This window comes from Patiria miniata, unplaced genomic scaffold (genome assembly GCF_015706575.1).
Source record: "Patiria miniata isolate m_02_andy unplaced genomic scaffold, ASM1570657v1 HiC_scaffold_22, whole genome shotgun sequence".
In the NCBI taxonomy this organism is placed as follows: domain Eukaryota; kingdom Metazoa; phylum Echinodermata; class Asteroidea; order Valvatida; family Asterinidae; genus Patiria; species Patiria miniata.
This window is the reverse complement of record NW_024037061.1, coordinates 10624536-10649387: the sequence shown is the minus strand read 5'-3', so window position 1 is coordinate 10649387 and position 24852 is coordinate 10624536. Positions and strand designations below refer to the sequence as shown.

At 41.9% G+C, this 24852-nt stretch overlaps 3 protein-coding genes across 4 annotated transcripts; 2 read left to right on the top strand and 1 right to left on the bottom strand.

Annotated features, from left to right (window-relative positions):
- Nucleotides 1–657: 657 nt before the first annotated feature.
- On the top strand, nucleotides 658–6158 carry LOC119730805 (histamine N-methyltransferase-like). Its single transcript, XM_038203836.1, has 3 exons — nucleotides 658–913; nucleotides 1912–2232; nucleotides 5644–6158. The coding sequence occupies exons 1-3, from the start codon at nucleotides 706–708 to the stop codon at nucleotides 6006–6008; spliced, it is 894 nt and encodes a 297-aa protein (XP_038059764.1). The 5' UTR covers nucleotides 658–705; the 3' UTR covers nucleotides 6009–6158.
- Nucleotides 6159–9669: 3511 nt separating this feature from the next.
- Nucleotides 9670–21583, top strand: LOC119730557 (histamine N-methyltransferase-like). 2 transcript variants are annotated; one of them, XM_038203533.1, is made up of 4 exons: nucleotides 9670–9841; nucleotides 16584–16808; nucleotides 17825–18151; nucleotides 18474–21583. In XM_038203533.1, the coding sequence occupies exons 2-4, from the start codon at nucleotides 16601–16603 to the stop codon at nucleotides 18842–18844; spliced, it is 906 nt and encodes a 301-aa protein (XP_038059461.1). In that variant the 5' UTR covers nucleotides 9670–9841; nucleotides 16584–16600; the 3' UTR covers nucleotides 18845–21583. The 2 variants fall into 2 exon arrangements, with proteins under 2 accessions (XP_038059461.1, XP_038059460.1); XM_038203532.1 differs by lacking the exon at nucleotides 9670–9841 and adding an exon at nucleotides 15459–15809.
- Nucleotides 21584–22736: 1153 nt separating this feature from the next.
- LOC119730044 (uncharacterized protein F54H12.2-like) lies at nucleotides 22737–24068 on the bottom strand. Its single transcript, XM_038202833.1, has one exon. The coding sequence runs from the start codon at nucleotides 24066–24068 to the stop codon at nucleotides 22737–22739; it is 1332 nt and encodes a 443-aa protein (XP_038058761.1).
- Between the last annotated feature and the right edge of the window lie 784 nt (nucleotides 24069–24852).

Sequence of the window (24852 nt, the reverse complement as noted above, 5' to 3'; positions counted from 1 at the left end):
AAATGCCCCCATGCCAACCCTCGAAAAAAAAGAATTGAGAATATGCTGGCAAAAGTACAGGTATTTGTTTGTTGGGGGGGGGTGGTTGGGGTTGGGGGGGGGGGGCAAATGTGCATTACCCCCTCTAGAAAAAAAATCCTGGCGACGCCCATGGTATTCGATGTGGCAGTCCCTGGCGGGTAGGTGTGTGTGTGTTCCATAATTATTTGAATAATAATCTTAAGTCTTTATTACCGAACGACAAAGTTTACCGTACAGAGGAGCCAGTTGATTGGCCAAGATCCATTGATCACGCCCCTTCGTTTTAGCGAGGAATATGATTTGCCAGGACGACCGTCATGACGAGCTGTCACGAACCATCATGACTGATCGTCCAAAACGAAAGAACGCTAGCTGCATCGTGTGCATTACACACAATCGCTGCAAGTATTACCTACTTCCCTGTTTCCCAGCTCTCAACTGACCCAGAGCGTCAAGCTAAGGAACTTAATGGCGAACTTACCACCTCGGTCATTCCAAAGACACGACTTGCCCAAGGGTTACTTTCGCCAGCCTCCAATAGCATTTGTGGTGCGGGTTGGCAACAATCAATTTGGCCTAAAAAAATAACACCTTGACCAGTTCAGTTGATATGCTTCCTCGTGCAGGATCCATGAATGCTCAAGAATGCCTTTTTCCCTTGGTATAGCATTGTGAACAAGAAAGATGGCATCTCAATCACTGCCGTGCCTGTACAAGAACCCAGACCACTACCTCAAGGCGTTCCATATATTCTGTTCGGCCTCTGGGAAATTCAACGTGTACCAGGCGTGGGTAGACGGTGAACGCTTCAGCGAGGCGGTGGTTGATAAACTCCAGGCCACACTGGACGGACAAGAAGGGCTACGGGTCCTTGGAGTGGGTAGCGGATCCGGTAGGTATATAAGATGTAAAAACATTATGTTTACTTTTTGAACACATCATTAACGCTTTTTCAACCGTTTAGAAGCATATTATTCAATCTATAAACGCTTCTTAACTTGCTAACTTTCTAAACAGCGCCGTTCACTAACAATATTAGTGGTCGTTTGAGGTTTGTTCTGGGTACTGGATATCTGCATAACAATTATGAATATGGTTCAAAATGTAGCCTTTTGCTGTAAAAATGTCCCTTTAACGTGTTCATTATTATATCTTAACTGTTGCATAAAACAAATGTATTGTAAACATATTCAAAAGTTAAACACTGGATTTTACAGTATACGTGTATTGTTTTTTAACCAATATCGGCTTCAGGTTTTTCTTTGACGTGTTCAACCCTCAGTCCTTCGAAAAAAAGCCAACGAATGATGAATTGTGTTTCCTACTCATAACTTAGTTTGAAACCCGCGGGATCTGGGAGGGTGTATTAGAAGTAAATTCGGCAGAAGTTTTTGAATTTTAAGATTGTACCCAAAGCAGTTTCCAAATTACTTTTGATTCAACTAGTATCGATGACGGATGAGTAATGGTTTTTTTATTATTGTATGACACTTGGTATTTCGCTGTTGAATCTTCATGTCGTACATTTTGAGGCTGATCATCTTGCCCACGATTGGAGGCTGAAACAATGGTTCTCGATTTTAGTGTAACTTTATTTTTATAGTGCACTTTTAAAAGGCCTCAGGGACGGTTACTTGATTGCATCAATGCTGAGTCGGACTTACTTGTGCATGCAACAGTGCAAAAGCATTATGGGGGAACTCGCCGCCAGGAGGGGGTGTTTATTCTGGCGAGAATTACCTGAGGAAACTGATAGGTATTCCGACTGTGCACAGGTGGCACAACAAAAAAACTGATTGCTTTCTGTGTAGCCGAGTATACAATACAGCAACAAAACCTAGTATAGTTACTTATGTTTCATGTCATGTTTCCGTCCTTTATCTGACCCAGGTGAGATCGATTGCGCCATTTTAAAACGGCTTTTGCGACAGTTTCCACGCATCGATAATCGTGTAGTTGATCCTTCTGATGAGCTGCTAGGCCGATACAAGGCATTGGCCGAATCTAAGGCTCACCAACTACACGGTGTTACTTGTGACTGGCGGCAGCAGACGATCGAGCAGTACGAAAAGGCGGGAGATTTGACCAAGTTTCATTTCATCAGTGCAATTGACTCCATATACCACGCGGAAGATGCTCTGGACAGCTGGTTGACGTATTTGTATAGCCGTTTGGAAAACGGTGGAGTAATGCTGGTAATTATGAGAACAGGTAGGTCTAAAACAAGTGTGGGCTGAATATTTCTCTTTTCATAAAAAAAAACGGTATAAACACAACCTTTACCATAATAAATTGAATGTTCAAAAAATCAAAGATTAGCCTAACATGTACATGTACGTTCAATACACGTACATTCATTACCTCAACCACAACAAGTACAACAACGACAACCAACACCACTATTCAGCAGCAACGAGACCACAGTTACGCCATTGTCCTAATGGGGTTCGCCCGATAGTTCGGAGGTTCCATAGTCCGAAGGTTTATTGATCAGAAGGTTCGATAGTCCGAACACCATGGGCGTCGCGAGGGGGGGACAAGGGGGCACTTGCCCCCCCCCCCCCCCCCACCGGAAAAGCAAAAAAGAAGGGAAAAAACGAAAAAAAAAAAAAAGAAAAAGAGGCGCGAAGACAAAGTGGTGTAAATTTAATGAGTGGGGGGGGGGGAATGGGGATCCCTGCCCCCCTCTAAAACTGATAAATCGAGAATGCGTTGAGAAATACAAGCCTTTTTTGAAAAAAATTTTTTTGCCCCTCTAGAAAAAATCCTGGCGACGCCCATGCTTGGGGGGGGGGGGGGTTAAGCCCCCCCCCCCATTTTTTTTGTTGTAATTTTGTATTAGTCCTACGATTTGACCTTGATCAAAATAGTCCGCTTCCCACAAAAAAAAACAATTTTCATTCTGCGGCCAAAAAATTTGGGCAAATTGTTTTGCAAAATTTTTAACTTCTAAAAAAATTGAAAATTGTGAGCCCCCCTCCCTCCCAAAGCTAAATCCTGGGTGCGCCACTGAACTGCTACTGGCATTTTCCCACCTCCAAATACAAATAATCAGTGGGAACAAAATTAGGCCCCGCGCAGTCTTCAAACCAATTTCTCGCATTGAGTTCTTGGTTGGTCCATGGTAGGAGTCTTCCTTAAACCTCCACTAGGGTATAGGGAGCTTACACTTTTTCGACTATGTATTCTTTTTGCCTCATTGACAGTTACCTACGTTACCCCGGCACTGCACACATATCGTTTTATATTTTTTTATCAACGTCGCTAGCGCTAGTGGGGCAAATAGAGGGTTTTTTTCTTGTGGTGTGCCCCTGTTACTGGTGTGCCACCCCGCCCCCCCCCCCCCTGGCAACGGGACTGTATCTTATCGTTACTTTCACAAAACCATGGAAATTAAAACACTTATCACTCAGTTTTACAGGTACCGATTTCATTATGTTTTGGTTGAAAACACGCTAAGGGGCAATCCCAAACTATACTCATCCCGGCATAATTATTATTCTTCAATCGAATATATTTCAGAAAATGTATATATGACTTGAATCTTTGCATGGCGGAAGAGATAAATTATAAAGTTTGCGGGTAACACCATGTGGAAAGAAATCTCTTCTTGGAAGAAGTGTGGTTCTGAAAAGAACCGGTTGGTTGAGTGTAGAACTCGACGTTTCGGACAGTGTGCTCTGTCCGTCCTCAGGAGGTTGTCTGAGGACGGACAGACCACATATTTTTTTTGCGTTTCAATATCCTAAAGGCCAACAATATACAAAATGGTGATCCTCTATAATTGATATACATGTATAGGCTAACTGTAAACAAAACCCGTAAAACGCAGTCCATTTCCTGTAAATTAATGTATTACCGTTATTGTTCGAACCGTCACAAGAAAGCACGTGCTACGTGCATTTTCCGTAAAACTTGGTGACCTGACGCAGGCTGGGATTCGCAATGCTTTTGTATTCGTAACTTTTCAAAACCCCGCCCCTTTCAAACCCTCTCAACCGCCTTTTTTAAAGCTGTGATTCGTGTCCACACACGCTAGGTTCGCTACGTGCTGATCGTTGTGCTGTCAAAGGCTGTAATCATGGGCGTCGCGAGGGGGGGACAAGAGGGGCACTTGCCCCCCCCCCCCCCCCCCCCCCCGAAAAGCAAAAAAAAAAAAAAAAAAAGGGGTGTAAATTTAATGAGTGGGAGGGGGGGCCAAAATGTCCCTGCCCCCCTCTAAAACTGATAAATCGAGAATGTGTTGAGAAATACAAGCATTTTTTGGCAAAAACATTTTTTGCCCCCCTCTAGAAAAAAATCCTGGCGTCGCCCATGCCGAACACACAAAGATCCCGTAATCGGGGGTTCAGTAGTCCGAAAATGAAATAAGGTTCGTTAATCCAAGCATTTGATGCAAAAAGTCCAAAGGTTCTTTGGTCCGAAGGTTCGATAATCCGAAGGTTCATTTGTCAAAAGGTTCGGTAATCCGAATTTAGAATAAGGTTATGATTAGTCCCAAAGTTCGATAATCCGAAGGTTTATTAATCCGAAAGCACACTAGGTTCAATATTCCGAATTTATAATAATATTCAATGATGTCAATTTGGACAGTTGAACCTTATTGTCGATTCGGACTATCGAACGTTATCGTCTATTTGGACTATCGAACCTTCGGATTACCTTATTCTATTTTCGGACTAATGAGCCCTTCGGACTATCGAACCTTCGGACTATTCAACCTTGGTTACAGCCCGTTAGTCCGAAGGTTCGATAGTCGAAGAACCTTCGGACTATCGAACCTTCGGACTATATGACCCTTCAGACTAAAGAACCTTCGGACTATCGAACCTTCGGACTATTCAACCTTGGTTACAGCCCGTTAGTCCGAAGGTTCGATAGTCCGAAGGTTCTTTAGTCTGAAGGTTCATATAGTCCGAAGATTCGATAGTCCGAAGGTTCTTTAGTCTGAAGGGTCATATAGTCCTAAGGTTCGTTAGTCCGAAGGTTCAATAGTCAGAAGGTGCGATACGGTCCGAAGGTTCGATAGTCCGAAGGGCCCATTAGTCCGAAAATAGAATAAGGTTAATTATACCAAAGGTTCGATAGTCCGCATAGACGATGGGGTTCGATAGTCCGAATCGACAATATAAGGTCCGAAAGTCCGAATAGATGACAAGGTTTGACAGTCCGAATGATTATACGATAGGGTTCGATAGACCGAATTGACAATTAAGTTCGATAGTTCGTATTGAGAATAAGTTTCGATTGTCCGAATGGGCAATACGGTTCGTCAGTATGACACTTCGGACTATCGAACCTTCGGACTATTGCATTAAATGTTCGGATTAACTAACCTTACTCATTTTCGGACTAACGAACCCCTTCTTGTGGATTTTTTTTGCATTCGGACTATCGAACCTTCGGACTAAAGAACCTTTGGACTATCGGACTGTCGGGTGGCCCCCTCAACCTTCGCACTAACGAGCCTTCGGATTAACGAACCTTCGGAATAACGAACCTTCGGACTAACGAATCTTTTGACTAACGAACCTTCGGACTATCGCACCTTCAGACAATCGAGCGGTCAACGTCCTAATTGCATCTTAATGCATATTTTGTGAATCTTTACTTTGAACGTAGATGACAGCGGGTTTACACGTTTTTTGAACGGCTTCCAGCGTTTTCATGCGAATTACCACGACGTTACATCGGGCGACGTACGCAGCTGTCTAGACCGCCTGGGCATCACGTACACGCAGTACCGCCAACCAAGGCGTATGAACATCACCACGTGCTTCGACCGAGCTTCGGAGGAAGGCAACTTGCTGCTGGATTTCCTGACCTTTACCGTGTGCTTCAGGGAGGCAGCGCCTGAGGGTCTACAGACCTGGGTGATGGAGCATCTGGCCAGCAGTGATTGTTTGGAACGGAAAGGGGATGAGATCTTGCTCAATTTGGACTGGGATGCGGTTGTTGTAAATAAGCCACTCGGAATGGTCGGGTAATCAGCATTTCGTGGATTGTCTTTGCTTGTATGACCTCCGTGCTTGAACGGCGCTTTTTGACCCGAGCCCCAGTGAAGGTACATAACGGCATCGCATACTGGTTCGTGTGGGTAGTGCGACTAATTTATTCAAAATATGCACCACAAACACCGTAATGTAGTATAAAAATATTGACTGCTTCGAGTGATGAAGTAAAACGAGCCTCCCCATGTGATCCATGAAGCATTCCATTTGTCCCGAGGCGAAGCCGAGGGAAATTAGAATGCTACATGGATCACCAAGGCAGGCCCGGTTTGACACCACGAGATAAAACAGTCAATATTTGTGTTGTAACACCTCTTCCGCAGATTCTGCTTGATTTAAAGAGATATATGATTCATTTTCTCTAAATTCAATTAAAATGCACTTGAAAACTGAAATTCACAATAAAACTATAAACACATTGGCTTCATAAACAAATCAAACAACTTTTTCCTTAGCCAAAATATTGCTGCTTTAATTGTATGTATCATATTCCAATTTTCTTTGACAAGGGAACCGTAAACGCAACGTACGGAATAGTGTCTATAAAACATTAATAGTCTGGAACTGACCGCAAATGAACATAGATGTTCAGAATGTAAATTGCATGATTGAGTGGTCGGGCACAACCCGACCACTCTTTGGATTTGTTGCGATTAATCTTTCTTTCTTTCTTTCTTTCTTTCTTTTTTTTTCTGCACAGCACGTTTCCGCGGGTTTTCTCCTAAAACGGTTTATGATAATAATAATAATAATATCGGAGTCTTGTATAGCGCACGTATCTACCAACAATTAGGTACTCAAGGCGCTGGAAATTATGTCTATTATTAAAGAAAGGTAAATAAAGTTTATGAGAAATATGAGACCCATTATGTAGTACCTTATAATGGTTTACAAGGTACTGCGGCGCATATTGCAGCCACTGCCAGAAACACCGGGGCAAACCCCTTCTCTTAGCGATAAGTGTTACTGGGTTCTTTAACGTGCATTACACAACACACGGGACCTACGGCTTTACGTCCCATCCGAAGGACGGAGCAATAATGGTAAAGTGCCTTGCTCAAGAGCACAAGCACCATGTTCCCACGGTCAGGATTCGAACCCATGTACCACGGCACACGAGTCGAACACCGTAACCATTGGACCACAGCACCCCATGATATGAACTTGTAACTTTCAATATATATCGACCCCCTTTCCAAGTGGTGCATATTACTCTGACGTCATTATGACGTCATCGAGTGTCAAATTACAAGTGATTTTAGCTGAAAAAGTGACCAATTACGATCATCTATAACTCTTGAACAAACTAATCAATAATGTTTGTATTCTGTAATCAGATAGACCATTAATTGATAAACAATTTTTGTCGTGTACATGAACTCGCTTGACCTTTACTTCCGGATCTACCGGAAGGTCAAAGTTAGGTGAATTCAAAATGGAGACGTTAGCCTGAAATCAAAGCAAAGCAAAATTTCTTCCGAACGGTTTACGGTATGATCACAAAACCTTGTGTGAACTTGTACCATGTTACGAAGATGTTATAAATTTTGTTACGGCATCATGACGTCATCAGGTATCAAATTGCTAGCGATTTAAGGGCAAATTTTGACAAAATAGTTTGCGTTATATCTTTTGAACTAAAAAGAGTATCGTTTTCGTTTTTTCGTGAGGTTGTAGACTATGCCATGAGAAACATTTAGTGTTCCCGGACACAAAACCGCTTGACCTCTACTTCCGTTGTTACCGGAAGTGCAATAAAAACTGAATATAACTAGAAAATGGGAGCATTTTACTACAAACATATATATTATGAAAGTGTTAAGTGCGGAATGCCAGACACAAAAAACAGTGTGATGACTCATCATCCGAAAGGGCGCCCCCTAGCTGCACATAAAATAGTGTTTTTGATTTCCATCATTTGATCCATGTCGTACATCTTAGCCCAAATAACGATACCATTACAATGTTCACCTTTGCTTCCAAATACTGTGAGGTCATCGAACCGGAAGTTCGGTGTTATGAATACATACACTTATATTTTCCATATTTTAATACGTTATTTAACTTCACAATGAACATCCACTCCGAACTAAATCAGTATTCACTTCCCGTTTTTGACTAATGACGTTATCAAGCCAGAAATAACTTGTATGTGTACGTAGAATGTTTACTGAAATTTATCACACCGTTAAAGATGTATTTTTAAACAAAATAACTTATTGTCCTGGAAAGGATTTAATTTCGTGATCCTTTGTTCTTTCATAAAAATATTCATAACTTAACTGGACAGTGTTTCATAAAGTAGTTGTCTACCCGACCACTCTGCGTTTGTAACAACAAACGCGAATCTCTAGGTTTTTTTTTATTTTAAGTTCAGTTTTCTTCACACGAAAGGTACTACAAAGCGCTTACCATCATCAGAATGAAAAACACATTTTCTTTGGCTCAGTAAAATCTAATTGCATAAAAGGGAATACAACGCAAACCTATTCTTCGCGCTATGAATTTATATTTTTCTCGTTATTATTACTTTTAACTAAACGATGTTTGAAACAAAAAGATTCGAATAAACTGTATACTTTTAGAGAGTTTAAAATGTCTAAACTAGATATGGATATGCATATTTTTCGGTTTTAATATTACCTACAAATTGAGAGATCGTTATGAAACAAACTCAACATTTTTAAAAAGCACGGGTAAGAACAACGTGAAGGTCACATTCATAATGCAGGAAACCAGTGATGTTTGCATAGTTAGAAGACACCAAACAAATCGTGTATGTATAAGTTTTAAACAACAAACAAACAAACACAAATTCAAACAGTTAGTTCGGTGCATGATTAAAATGACAAACACATTGGGAACGCTGGGGGAGATACGGTGTGTAATTTGAGCTACATTTTACTTAATATTTTAAAAGTTGCAAACATTATTCTTACTGCAGCATTTAATACAAAAAGACATGATATGCAAAGTGAAAAACTTACCTCGTTAAATGTTTAGACTCATTCAAACCAAGTACAACAACAACAAATGAAATGCCAAACAATATACTACAAACATTATAAACCCTAAAAGGGCCGGGGCGGAATCCGCCCTCCCCCTCGACTTTTTCCGCAATATCCTTTAAGAAAAATTTCGCAACCGGAGCTGTTACGACTTTTCGGCCTCGAGCCTTGCGCATCTTTTGACACAAAAAATATAAAAATCGGACCAGGAGTTGGCGCGCAGCGACAAATATTCCGGCGCTACGCGCCTTGAAAACTGACTTTTCCCATATACGTCGTGTACACAAACCAGACTTACCATTCGTACATATGAATAATTAATTATCCATAATTCCAAAACCCTTTGACCTATAGTTATGACATTTCTTGAGTATGTTCATGAAGAATTGCTCAACGCGTGTACCGAGTTTCAATTTTTTTTGTCACTCGATGGCCGAGATCCAGTACGGGGAATGCGCCCCCCCCCTCCACCCTGGCTGAGAAGTGGTCAAAATAAACCGGCCCTTTTTAGGGTTAACTCCGGTGAGACATTTTGAGCTGCTCTCCAGCAGCTGAAACTCATCCTGAGCCACAAATTATAAGGAAAAATGACTATTTGGAAACTTGTATAGCGCCCTCTTGGTCTCTGATTCAGAAAAAGTCATGGTGATTGAGATTCGTCACGTCACTCGTCCTGTTCGTCAAGTATCTCGATAAATCTCCCGATTATTTTCGGAATCAATCTTACAATCCTGGGCTAATCCTTATTTACCAATCGTCTGTATACTTTCCGATCCTCGTGGCCGTGCGTAAAGACTAACAGTAAGTACATTTATGATGATTTAACTAAAATGAAGGGGATATTTCGCCTGTGTGGGTTTTACAATGGACAACGTAACGGGTTTCAACGTGTGCATGTTCATGTTGATATAAAAAGTAACCTTTGATACAGAATATGGGGTCCACTTTTTTCCCGTCCCTGTTACATCTGACATCTATGATTGTATAATTCTGATGCACTCCTTAACATGCTTAATGCAGTCATCCTTCAAGAGTGATTATGAATAGCAAACTACCTACTCAACAAATAAACAATCATTTGAAGTCACTTTTAATGATGCTTGAATGGCAAATTACAAAGTACCAAGGTAACAGGGACGGGAAAAATGTCACACTTTGGACCCCAAATTTATAGAATGACCCATATATAATTGTTTTACGTGAATGCGTGGGGGTGTGTGTGTATGTCACTGTGAAATGCTCGTGACCTGTTGGTCATAAACTGAGGGAGGTGAAGTAACGTAAACAAATGGCAACACTGTGCTGAACGACTCGCTGAGCCAATCTGAAGAGCCAATGATGCGAAACCAAATGTCGGTCAGAATATCATTCGCACACACAGAAACACACGGAGATTAGGAGTCAAGAAACCATGGTCCCAAATGTAAAACAAGTTGAATATATTAGACTTCATTGCAACTTTTAACGTGAAAAATTATGCAGAATTAAAAATTACCGCAGCATTCTGAGCTTGATGCTAATTAAGGTGTTCCCAAACTTTTTCTATGTCCGTAATTTTGTGTTAATCCTCACAATTATTTGCGTCAGCGTTATTTTGAATATCATCAACAGCTAGCCAACCTGTGGAATAAAATTTTAACGTAAGGCCAAAAAAAAAAAAATCGGTCTCTGGTCAGACCGAAGTTCCGGAATTGATGCGGCCACGCGGTTTTTTTTTTTTTTTTTTTTTTTTGGTGGCTTTTTTTTTTCAAGCTTGAATTGTACAGACAAGGTGGGTACTATTTTGCTTTTTTTTGTGTCCTCATTATACATTGGTGTCCTCCATCATTTGCCTTGGTGCCCTTTGTCATGTGCCTTGGTGCAATTTCCCCATTCGAGGAGGTGCGGCAAAAGAGGGCGCTTTTGTAGCTTCCGTGTTAATTTGAAGAAAAAAAGATTGACGCGCATGATTGAAATTGACGTGCGCGCTGACCAGAGACCGAGTATTTTTTATTTTTGGCCTAAGAAACAAATCATTATTCTTAAAGCAACGGAGTACACTGTTTTGCCATTACGAAATACATTGGCTCCCAGTGTCTTACCCTTTCACTACATGGCCAGCTCAAATGTGCTATTCACATAATGTTGTATGCACATGTGATTATCTGATTATTTTTTCACCAAACATTTTTTTATTTCATCAAAGAGTGTTGGTCATGTGTTTAGGAACTGTCTGGGATTATTTTTAAAGTCTTAATTAGTTTGTTATAATTGATTGAATATTAATTAGGCAATCATTAGTAAGCAATAAAAGCTAATTGGGTAGGACAAGATTAATTCGTTCCTGCAGGTTATTTTCAGTCCAATCATAAATCAACTTTGACAATTCACAAATTTGCAACTCAGTTCTGCATCTGGCCTCATACTGTTATCTTTTTGAACACGAGATCAAAGACATTACACTCTACGTATATACAATGCTGGCTGCAACCAACCATCTTGTCTAGCTGCTTGATACGGAAGCGTACGTATTATGGCCATCCACGTTACTGCATTACTTAAATATCTTGGAAACATGGAATCTCTATGGGTGCACACCGGTAAATAGGCCTAAATCCGTCCGCCGAGCTCATGAATAAAAGTTATACCCTCAAAATATTCTATATTAGAGAGTTCTGAGCGCCGTAAACTTGGGGAATTGAAGAGATATGGTAATGAACCTCTGGCCCGGACTTGGGGCTTCCAATTCTGAGCATTTTGGATGCTATTGGGCTCGAAAGTGGCACTATTTTGCCATGTTGTGGAGGGATCGTTTTTCAAGATGGCTACTTTTCCGCTTTGGGGAAAATAGGGGTCGTCTTCTTTGGGTGCGAATATCTCGAAAAGTCAATGGTCAACCCACCAAAAAATGAAAAGAAAACGAAAGATGACATGTTGATCATCATTTTTCTGTGCAGCTTGAATACCTGTGAGAGTTCTGAGTATTTTTAAAAGAATTTTGAAGTATGGGTATTTAGCACTAGTGTCTATGGGAATTTATTTGCAAGGTTGCATCCCTATATAAAGACTGGATAGCGGATATTCATACACCAGTTATTGACCAATTCGCCCCGGTCTCACGAAGATGGCCGTGTATATACAGCGTGCGCTGTATCAGGAGTTGACGCGTATTTTGGTCACGTACACGTATTATTATGTTCTAAAAAGGACACATTTCCGCAGTGATTATTATTTTCAAAAACGCCGATAAAGGAAATGCGGCATTAAAAAAAAAAGCAAACCACGACGTAAGAAAAATTGTAAACAGTGGTCAGTGGCGGTGGTCAAAACATAAATCAAGTGAATCGCGATGTTACAAAAGTAACCATGATGCTATAAAGACCACAACTTGTCTGATGTAGATCACCAGCCAGTCTCACCGGTCTCACCAATATGGCGTCAAATTCATTCATTGTGCGGCCCTTTATCCGCTATCGAGTCTTTTTTTATAGAGATCAGTGTCGATAACACGCGGCTGCGATAACCCGTCGCCACGAGAATGCGTTATCACGACCTACCATGTGGTAGGTCGTGACCTACCATGTGGTAGGTCACGACCTACCATGTGGCAGACCGGTATTAAGCCTAAACCCATCCACCGAGCTCATGACTAAAAGTTGTACCGGCAAAATAGTCTTTATTAAAAAGTTCTGAGCATTTTGGATGCAATTAGGCTCGAAAGTGGGGCTATTTTGCAATGTTTTGAATGGATCGTTTTTCAAGATGGCTACGTTTCCGCTTTTGGGGAAAAAGGGGTCGTCTTCTCGAGAATATCTTGAGAAGTCAATGGTCAACCGACCCAAAAATGAAAAGAAAATGAAACATGACATGTTGATGATCATTTTATGTGCAGTTTAAATACCTTTGAGAGTTCTGAGTATGTGTAAAATAATTTTGAAGTATGAGCATTTAGCACTGGTGTCTATAAGAATTTTAATTAAGGGTTGCACCCATATTGCCCAAGAACCCGTGAGAAACAACGTCGAGGCCGAGTATTATTTGTTGCGTAAAGCGAATGCACCTGTTTGGCCTAATTGGCTGTTTCGGCACTTTTGCCGAAACAGCCTTTGTTTTCGTTAAGATTTTTTTGGGGGCTGTTTCGGCATCCAGCCGAATGCTTCAAGTATAATTCTTTTTCAGTCATTTTGCCCATAGCACTTGTACACGTTTTTTTGTTACCGGCACTTTTGCCAGTAAAATCAATCCGATTGCCTGTATAATTGGCACACACTTAGACCAGCATCTAATGTTGTGCGCCGAACATTGACGTCATCATGATGTCATCATGAGTCACGTGACGTCACATTATATGCGATTTTTATGTTGTGACCATTTTCTAGCAGAATTCGGCTAGATCTGACAGATTGGGCTATATCTCCAGAACTACAGGTCCGATTGGGTTGAAAGTTGGTATGTACCTAGACCGGGACGTCTTATAGATGAAAATTAACTCGACGTCATGATGACGTCATCACGTGACATATGACGTCATATAAAATAAACATATTTTGAAGGCCTATATCTCCTGAACAACAGGTCCGATTGGGTTGAAAGTTGGTATGTACCTAGACCGGGATGTGTTATAGATGAAAATTGAAGTGACGTCATGATTATGTCATCATGGGTCACCTGAGGTCACGTTAAAGATTATTAGATCTTTGAAAATCAATATAAATTCAACCGTGAGAGACCTGAACTTGACGTTTGCAGGAATCGATAGAATAATCCAGGGTCTTAATTTTTATATATTATGTGCAAAATCACGTGACCCTTCCTTCCAGTTGAAACCGGAAGTGCCTTGTAATTTAAAATTGGTGAAAGATGTGAACTTGCTTTTCACGATGTATGCTATGGCTAAGTTGTTATTTACAAACAAAAATATAGTTATAGATGAAAATTGATGTGACGTCATCATGACGTACTTACGTCACATGTGACGTCATAATTCAAAGCCCTATGGGAATGTAATCACATATTATATGCCACCAGTTATTAACAACAGAACTACACATTCTTCCTGGATGGACCTTGCACTTCAAACTTTACATGTCACATGTCACAAAAAATACCGAAACAGCCGTATATTTGTCCACAAACATGAGTCTAATATAGTTTTGATTTTTGCGGCGCGCATTCAAAACATAGTAGTTCTGAACTCAACTCTTAAATTTCTTCCAGTAGCACACAAGATGCAGCAAGACTTTTGTGCAACTTCATTGGTCAACCTTTTTGTGGTGTGAAGTATGAGTGAGACTGAGAATGGACCGTAATTGCCTGCAGAAGTATCGAATGCGCACTAATTTCCCCCATTTTCGGGGGGAAATTTAAGCAATTAGCCTAGACTTTCTTGCTCAAACATGAAACAGCCTGAGTGCTGTAAACGGCCAACACCGCGAAAGACACGCATTGCAGTCAATCCTGAAGTGTGCACATCCGGGTATTTTTTGCCCACTTACAAAATGGCGGCGAGGTCTACAGGGTGGCACTCTGCATTGTGTGTGCGGTATAGTGAATGCGCGCTCTAGTTTTTATATTATAACTCTATGCTCACGGGTTTGTGGGCGATATGGCTGGTCGTGATAACGCCCTCTCGTAGCGGCGGGTTATCGAGTATCAAACAAACAACTTCTAGCCCCTAGACTACCGACAATCCTTCCCCTTTCCCCAACTCAAATTAAATACAACCCCCTCCCCTTTACGCAACTCAAAATATACAATTAGGCCCATTTATTTATGGCCCATGATCAAAACCGCAGAGCTGCTGGCAGAGATCCAGGAGATTGTTCTAATTTGTCGGTATGGGTCTGCAATTCAATTATAATATATTTCACAACAATCAATGAACGTACAGTAATTGGGATTTAACTGGGGCCTATATATCACCAAGGTCCTTAGTTCTTAATTAATTGGGAGAGAACCATCTGCATAACAATGCCAGCAATTAACCACATTGTAACCAATGCGCACGAGCATCTGATTCAGCAACGAACAACAACAGCAGCAATCCACAACATCATAAGCATTGTACAAAAGCCTAAACATTGTACAACCGCATCGGCACGACACACCCGCATCTGCATTGCACCTGCTCAAAACATGAAACAACCGCATCAGAATAAGCCTTTTCGGAGCTCCAACTGCGCATTCATAACCTGTGACAACGCGCATTATTTGTCTCAAATGGCCTTTGACATCATCGCGCCACTGACTTTACAAAAAGGCTGTTTGTGCATTGTGGGTACTGTCAAAGGGCATTTGAGACAAACAACGTGCGTTGTCACAGGTTACGAATGCGCGCAGTTGGAACTCCGAAAAGGCTTATTACACGTTCTCGTACCCCACATAAGCTGGCATCAGCGACGTACAGCTATAGTGTGATCTTTGATGACGTCACCGATTTTTTTTTCGGCCATCTTGGATCACAAACGTTCGTGCACACGTTCGCAATTGTACATGCCATTGCATGCGATCACGTCGAATCGGATGTCCACTGTTGTTTTTTATCTTTAGTTTTTACACAATCTGGACCGAGTCAACCACTAGTGCCTTTTTCAGCACAACGAATTTGAGTATGCCAATAAGTACCAGACGGGGTTTGGGGGCAAAATGTACAGCGGCTTTTGAGCACATTAGGCCTATGCAAATACGTTCGTCTCCGTCTTGAACTCGTGTGGTAGTAGTATATAGCAAATGTTGGCATTCCATCTATGGGGCTCTCCGCTTCGTTGTGCCGGCATAGTTCCAGGAGTAGGTGCGTACACAAGGAAATGAACGATACCAGGAAACGAAATCGCGTATGGCAGCTTATTCAATTTATTGCGTAGGGGTAAAAGCCGGTCATCAATAGCCGAATCTGGTCTTACGGCCTTATCTTGGTTTTGTAGCATTGTGATCGTGCAGCACGCATAGTCAAGGTACACTTACTAGCTAACACGTTTACACTGATTGTATTCCAAGATGGCTGACCATACGCGTTAAGCCCGGTTCATACTTCACGCGAAAGCGAAAATCGAGACGTCAACAATACATTCGAAGCGCGTCCACCATTGTTGACGACATGAATTTCGCTTCGCACAAGCTTTCGCGTGAAGTATGAACCGGGCTTTACCAAGAATAATATTATGCGACGTCAAAGCGGAGGATCTATTTAGGTTTGTAAAGTTGCAATACTTCAGATACATGGGCAGCGTAACCTAAGCACAGCTTAAACGGTGTTGTACAAGCTGCACCATACGCATTACACACAATCGCTGCAAGTATTACCTACTTCTCTGTTTCCCAGCGCTCAACTGACCCAGAGCGTCAAACTAAGGAACTTAATGGCGAACTCACCACCTCGGTCATTCCATCCAAAGACACGACTTGCCCAAGGGTTACTTTCCCCAGCCTCCAATAGCATTTGTGGTGTGGGTTGGCAACAATCAATTTGGCTTAAAAAAAAATAACACCTTGACCAGTTCAGTTGATATGCTTCCTCGTGCAGGATCCATGAATGCTCAAGAATGCCTTTTTTCCCTTGGTATAGCATTGTGAACACGAAAGATGGCGTCCCAATCACTGCCGAGTCTGCTCAAGAACCCAGACCACTACCTCAAGGTGTTCAATACATACTGTTCTGCCTCTGGGAAATTCAACGTGTACCAGGCGTGGGTGGACAGTGAACACTTCAGCGAGGCGGTGGTTGGTAAACTCCAGGCCACACTGGACGGACAAGAAGGGCTACGGGTTCTGGGAGTGGGTAGCGGATCCGGTAGGTATAAAAGTTGTAAAAACGTTATGTTTACTTTTCAAACACATCATTAACGCTTTTTCAACCGTTAGGAAGCATGTTATTCAATCTATTTAACGCTTCCTAACTTGCTTACTTTCCAAACAGCGCCGCTCACGAGGCCGGTGCTAACAATATAAATGGTCCTTTGAGGTTTTGTACTGGATATCTGCATGACAATTATAATGAATTCACATAGGGATGTGTATGAATTGTTTTTGTTTTGCTGAATGAACGCTCACCTTTTTACAATAACATGTTCAAAAGTTAAAAACTGGATTTTACAGAATACATGTACATGAAGGCGCTTCCCATTTTTAACCAAGATCGGCCTGATGGGTTTTTTTCTTTGACGTTTTCAACCCTCAGTCCTTCGGAAAAAGCCAACGAATGAAGAATTGTGTTTCCTACTCATAACTTAGTTTGGAAACCGCGGGATATGGGAAGTGTTTTAGGAGTAAAATCGGCAGAATTTTTGGATCTTTAGCTTGTTCCCAAAGCGGTTTCCAAATTACATGTAATTCAATTATCGATGACGGATGTGTAATGCTCTAATTTATTGTATTACCATGTAAGTGGATGTAGATTGGGAAAAGAAAATTCGTCGCCGAGGAAGGGCTGGGCGTTTGTTCTGGCGAGAATTACCTGAGGAAACTCATCGGTATTCCGACAGCGCAACGGTGGAAAACAAAAGAGCTGACTATAGTTAAGTGTATGAGATAAACGCATAAGTGCAATTGTAAACAGGTCTATGAGGAAGATGGTGACCAAATGCAAAATCCGGTTTTTACACAAACGTTCTAATATAGCGCATTCTAAAATCTTAAATTTTGTTCTCAAAACGGAACGAGAACAGGAAAAAGCTAATTTGAATAACGTAAAGCATGCTTCAAACACGGATTGCTTTCTATGTAGCCGAGTATAGTTACAATATAGCAACAAAACCTAGTTTAGTTACTTATGTTTCACGTCATGTTTCCATCCGTTATCTGACCCAGGTGAGATCGATTGCGCCATTTTAGAACAGCTCTTACGACAATTTCCACGCATCGATAATCGTGTAGTTGATCCTTCTGATGAGCTGCTAGGCCGATACAAGGCATTGGCCGAATCTAGGGCTCACCAACTACACGGTGTTACTTGTGACTGGCGGCAGCAGACGATCGAGCAGTACGAAAAGGCGGGAGATTTGACCAAGTTTCATTTCATCGGCGCAATTCACTCCATGTACCACGCGGACTCGGAAGATGCTCTGAACAGCTGGTTGACGTATTTGTACAGCCGTTTGGAAAACGGTGGAGTTATGCTGATAATTATGAGAACAGGTAGGCCTAAAATAAACTTGGACTTAACATTACCCTTTTCATAAAAACGTATAATGCAACCTTTACCACAACCACAACAGCGTGTACACCACATCAGCAATGAGACAAGACGTACCATGATGAATTGGATGTTCAAAAACAAAGATTAGCATAAAATTACCTATTTCACAAAAACAAACGATAAACACATCCATCACGTACCTCAACCACAAAAACAATCGCAACCACAACCATCACCACTATAACAGCAACTAGACCACAGTTACGCCATTGTCCTTAGTGCATCTAATGCATATTTTGTGAATCGTTACTTTGAACTTAGAGGACTGCGGGTGTACACGTTTTTTGAACGGCTGCCAATTAAGTTTTCGTGACGATTTCAACGACGTTACATCGGGCGACGTACGCAGCTCTCTAGACCGCCTGGGCATCGCGTACACGCAGTACCGCCAACCACAGCGTATGAACATCGCCACGTGCTTCGACCGAGCTTCGGAGGTAGGCAACTTGCTGCTGGATTTCCTTACCTTTACCGTGTGCTTCAGGGAGGCAGCGCCTGAGGATCTACAGACCCGGGTGATGGAGCATCTGGCCAGCAGTGATTGCTCGGAACGGAATGGGGACGAGATCTGGCTCAGTTTGGACTGGGATGCGGTTGTTATAAATAAGCCACTCGGAATAGCCGCGCAATGAGCATTTTGTGCACGAACAACGCCTTTTGACCAATGTGAGACCCCGGTAGCGCCAGTATTAGTCTGGTTCCCTGACCTGACAATTTCCCCTGACGCCCAGACGTCTAAATAGTAGGTCAGGCAGGCTCCGCGGCTAAAATTAAGCATGACGACATTGACGGCCCTTTTTTCATAGCTCGGCTTCGTTTCCGAATTCGCTTTATCACTTATAGCTTTTAATGCGGTTTGCAATATTTTTTCAAGAAACTTAGGTTCTCTGACTTCTTTTTCCCTTCAATTAAAATAATCCTCAAGATACATTTGGAGAAGAGAAACAGTAGATGAAAAATGGACATGATTCGAACCAAGGTCTTTCGATCAGAAACTCATCCCACTAACCACTAGGCTATTGTGGCAACCCGACGCCATCCGTTCTTTAAATTATTTTAATGTAGCTAGTCAACGAAGTGATATGCTGTGACGTCATTGTTGTTTCCTCATGAATAAACATAATACTCCCCAGGTTACTTATGAAAAAAAATACCTTCCTCCGGGTGTGATACTGGCGCTACCGAGACTATGAGAGCAACCTTGTCCCAAGGGCCTACTTTATTGCCAACCCCGCTTCAAATAGTACGCACGTGTAATTTGATTTAGAAGGTGCGCCACATAATTATCAACCTCGTTCCCAAGATAACGATCTTGCTGCGCCATTTTAATTAATTCCCACCATGCCTTGCGAGATCTTACGCCCTGGAATCGTGTAATTTAACAACAAATTATTTGGGAAATTCAAATTAGGACTGCAGTCGATGTGTTTAACGCCCGACGAAGTGCTTTCAATTTTGAAGTTGGTTTTGTTTTAGAATCAATTCCTTCAATCATGAATTTTTTCTCATGTTTTTTTTATTAGCAAAAGCAATATACAGTGGGGGAAAACAGGAATCACTAAAAAATAAAGGTAATAGAATAATAGTATACAATAATTAGGGGGAATACGTAGTAAAAACAACACTAATTTAAAGAGAGAAGCCATGAAGAAGAGTCAGATAATTGTCCAGCAAAAAAAAAAAATATTGAAATTAGAATTCAAATTTAATGAAGAGGAATGGTTTAATTTTTCATTGCAATCCTGTATTCGATATCATGTTGATTTTAAAAAAATAATCTTACCCCAGTAAAGGAGGGACTTTGAGTTTGAAATTTACACCTATAAAAATACAACTTAGTACTAAGAAAAACAAAAAGTCAAAATTGTATTATTGGGAACACCAAATAATTAATGTTTCAAATCTCCCAATTTGTATAGAATCTTTTAGATTTTGATTTTTGAAACAAAGGAGCACAGGATTGGTGTGACACATTACACAGTCATAAAACACACGAAGTGAAGTTTCAGGATATTTTCCACAAAAAGAACAGTTTGGGAAATCTTTTTCTGCCAATTTTGCAAAGAAAATGATTGAAGGCAATTCAAACATGAGATTTCGACGTCGCGTTATAGAGCAAGGATTTGTATTAAATGTCCGTGTACCTCTGTCGCATTCCGCACGCTGTCATAAAGACAACGTACGCTCATGTTGATATCCATATTGGTCGGAGGAGCCCGGACTGTGTGGAAATAAATATGAATATGAATATGAATATGAACTCAATATGAATATGAATACTGGTACCTAAGCGCCACTAGACCAGCACGAGCCTGGTTCCGGCTCAGAAAATGGCTGTCGTCGAGTTAGTCTGTAAAATTAGAGACAAATCAATCATAAGTCAAGTCACAAGCTGTTCTAATGAACTGTAAGGAAGGAATTCCTTCGTTATTGTTCATCCAATTTCTTGTGACCAGACTAATTGACTAGTATATGTAATTGGACTTGAGATTGTACTTTTTAATTTGTTTTTCGCTAAAGTATATTTAATAACTTGATATACTGAATAGATCACTTGGTTGAATAAAGAAATTCACAATAAAACTAAACAGCACGTATTTTGGGTTGAACAAAGCACACAGCACTGTTTTATTAGGCAAAAACTGGTTGCTATAATTGTATGACTATTTCCAAAAGAGAACCGTATATTAAGCAACGTATTATGGTGTCCATAAAATATCCTTCATAAAGTAATTGTGGATAAGTTAATGGTCAGAAAATTACCGCAATATTCAGTATGCATGTACACTGCATGTATTCTTTAATAGTAAGTTTAGTTATCTTTAAATGAAAGGTAATCATCAACATGAAATTGCTTTCAAAACAATGTATATTAATTTTGTTTGAAGATCAGTAAAACCTAACTGCATGAAAGGGAATACAACTCAAACCTATTCTATGCACATGCAAATAATATTTTGAAGATCACATTTTTTGGTAATTGTTCCTATTAACTAAACGTGGTTTGAAAAAACATCGGAATAAAATGTATACTTTTAGAGAGTTGAAAACGTTTGAAATAGATATGGGTAGTTTTACATTACATACGAATAAAAAAATCGTCAGGAAATTTTTTCAACATGTTGAATAGGAAAGGTACATAACAACTTTATGGTCACTTTATAAATGTAGGAAACTACTGATTTGTTTATAGTTAAGAAGACACAAAACAATATCCCATGTAGGTACAAGTTTTAAAAACTACAAAAGAAATCAAACGCGACAGATGCATTAATCAAAATTTGGCATTATTACAATGATAAGTGGTGTGCACTTGGAGCTACATTTTAACTAATTCTTCCAACTTTGCCAACATTGTAACTGCAACATGAGTAGTATAGGAGGCGTCGATGGGACCCCTATTTGTGGTGCTACTCGGAGGGTGGGTGCAGGTGGTGCGGGTGGTGCGGGTGGTGCGGGTGGTGCGGGTGGTGCGGGTTGGTGGAAGTGGTGCGGGTACCGTGGTAGCGACGAAGTCGCAAGCAGGGCTTCATATACCGAGCCACGTTAGTGGCGACGGTGAGCTCACGCTAGTGAACCCGAACGGAGTGGGCAGTAGCGCAAGCCTTGAGACTTGTCTCGAGGGTTGCGTGCGAGCGACGAAGTCGCGAGCAGGGCTCTAAAGTATCTCGGGGCTTACGGATTGAGACAAGGAGACTGGGTAAATAACAGACGACACGGGGTGCCTAAAACCAACCGGAACTCACCAGAACATTCCTTAAGTGGTCAACGGGCAATATACAGTTTGAAGTATTTTATTTAACTACGACTATCGTGTACAAATTAAAACAATCATTACAAAATTAATTACAATTATAAAAGACTAGTTACGTCAAAGGAACAATTAAATAAAAAACAAAATTACGCAAACTCTACCTACTGTTATATAAACAAATGAACAAAAATTAATTAGCTACTATTACAACATTCAGTAGTTACTGTTTCGTGACAGTGTTGAGCAGAGCTCTTGCAATTTGCTTTCCAAGAAATTGTTCGTCATATACCGTTGCGTTCACACGAGGAAAGTGTTTTCTTATAAATTCGTTGACGAGTACGTCATTGTCTCTTTTATCTGAAGAGAATAAAAGCGAAATTTTGCTCATGTTTAATCCCCGGCAGCGTTGTAACAGGAAAAAAATCGAATATTGTCCACACACGGCTGACAATGGTCCTTGCAGGGATCGGTGGTTGTAGCGGGTACACGTCACGTTTTTCTTGAGGAATGTCTTGACCTGCGGTAGCTTCACCGGTTGTCCGTAGGAGTCGAAATACTCGCCCTCGCCATCTCGTGTGATGTAGATGGCTACCCAGTGTTGTCCGGGTTTCGTGGATGGATCCGTGTTGAAAATGAGGGCGCTCGGGCGGGGAACGTAGTGCTTAGGCAGCTGATCGCACGCAAATACCCCTCTGAAGTAATGCTTGGTGACACGGTCATTTTTCAAAATGCCGGCGATTTCATAACTGTCCATGTTGACGGCGTGAAATTTAACTGCTGTAGTCAAAGATGACGTTGCGAGCCTGGTCAATTTCTATGATGTTGTTGAACTCGGCGTAGATGATGACGTTGATGGTTGCCTCCAGTGGTGTGCCAAAGTGCAAGTCCAGTCTCAGGTTGCCACGCTTCACCAGATTGAAGTGTCCTCCCACAGACAAGTCCGGACTCAGATCGAACACAAACAGTGTGTACCCTGCGGGGTAGCTGTCACGAGTAATGATGTTGCCCTCGTCCTGGTACATTTTATCCGTACCGGAGAAGAGGGTCTGGTAGGATCTGATGTAGTTTTTGTTGGCTCCCTCGAATTTAGGTTTTAGTGGTGAATACGGTATCTGTTCCCCGTCAACATGCACCGTCAAAAAGTTGATATTCATGTGCTGGAAATTGAACGGGTTCTTTGAATATTGCCCGTTAAACGCTTGGTTGGTCACGCACCCCACTACGATACGGTTAGGGAGCTGCCCCAGAAACACGTGGTCCTGCGTGAGGGTCAGATTACCGCGGGGTACGGACACCATCTTGCACAGATTACGCTTGATGGGGTATTTGGCGGTGCCTCTCTCCAAAGCCTTCATGTGTCCCAGCATGACGGCCGAACTGACTTTGACTTTCCTGACAAACACGGACGCGTTTAGAATGACCACTTTGTAGGCGGGGTTAGCCCCTGAGGCCATGAGGCAGAATGTTTCGCTGCTGCGAATCAGCTTCAGTTTCAAATCCACGCCGTTCAGCATGTGTTTGTCTTGAAAGAAAATGTCGCTGTGTATCGGTCCCATCATGTCCACCACTCTGCTGTTTTTTGTGAACTCGTATCTTTTCTTTAGGCCCTGGTTGGCCGCATCGTCTGCCGCCTGTGGGTCGGCACTGTCCATTTTGCCGGCGGTGTCTTTGTAAAACAATGCTGTAGTAAGCTGAGATTTCATAGCATCGCTTCCATAGCTGAGCAGTGTTTCGAGTATGGCAAGATAAGGGTATGTGGGTGTGGAGGGGGAAATCAGACGCTCGTTCAAACTCACGTCAATCTGGCTGAACAGAGACTGTAGAAATAAATTGACGGGACCCACGTGGTCGGCCGCTGTCAGGTTGGAACCGTCCGCCTTGGTGATTTTGGCTCTGACGTACAGCTGGGTTTGGTTGAGATCCATGTATTCCTCTCCGGATCCCGGTACGAAAAATTCTATCGGTCCTCCATCAGAAATGGTAGAAATGGGATGAAATTCCTCCCATTGCGCCTTCTCAATACTCGTTTGCGTAGGTGGGATAGTAAAAATGTCAAGTTCGGATTTCGTGCATTCGCACGAGTTACTGTGCAACAGCGACATGATGACGGTTGTGTCTTAGCGCTAAAGCACTTAACCAAATATGTCTCGTGATCTCTTCGCTCTCCTGCTAGACGAGGAAGTGGCACGTCTGCCCTTTGCTTTCCTTTTTATACCGCGTTTTGGGGCTCGTGAAAGACTGGCATCCACGCTGCGTAAGGCCGTGTGAGCCAGATTACGTCCAGCACGCCCAAGTCTGTCTTTGGCCGATGACTTGATACTTTTACCCTCCAGTGCATCCTGCGCGATGCCGACGCCGGTGCGGAGAGCTTCGCGACCCACTGTTTTAACTCCTTGTTTGATCAGGGGCATGGCCGAGCGGAAAAGTCCGCCTAAGATTCCTCCAAGTCCATATCCCTTCTGATTTCTCGGTCCAGTGAACACCGGATGACCGCGCCCAACTTGTCCGACGTAATAATCCTCGTAGTGTTTGCTACTGGGTAGATAATGGCCCCTCATGATGGTTAGTTGAAGTAGGACGAGCGCTTTTTTCTAAAGTGAAGTTTCACAATGACTCTCCCGCTCACAAATGGAATGGGTAGGCCCGTGTCGTCCCTTATATCTATTTCGATCGTGTCTATCAACTTGTGCTTCAGTGGGCTGTAATGAGGACTGTCGTAGATTTTTGTAACAGTTTCTCCGTACTTGCCGTCCACATTCACGATGCGCAATAAGGGCGCCCGCGTGTCTCCCACGGTGTGGTACTCGACAATATTGGAGTAGATGAATAACGCGTAGAATGGTTTCAGATCCACTACTCTCTTACTTTTTTCAATTCCCGTCACAA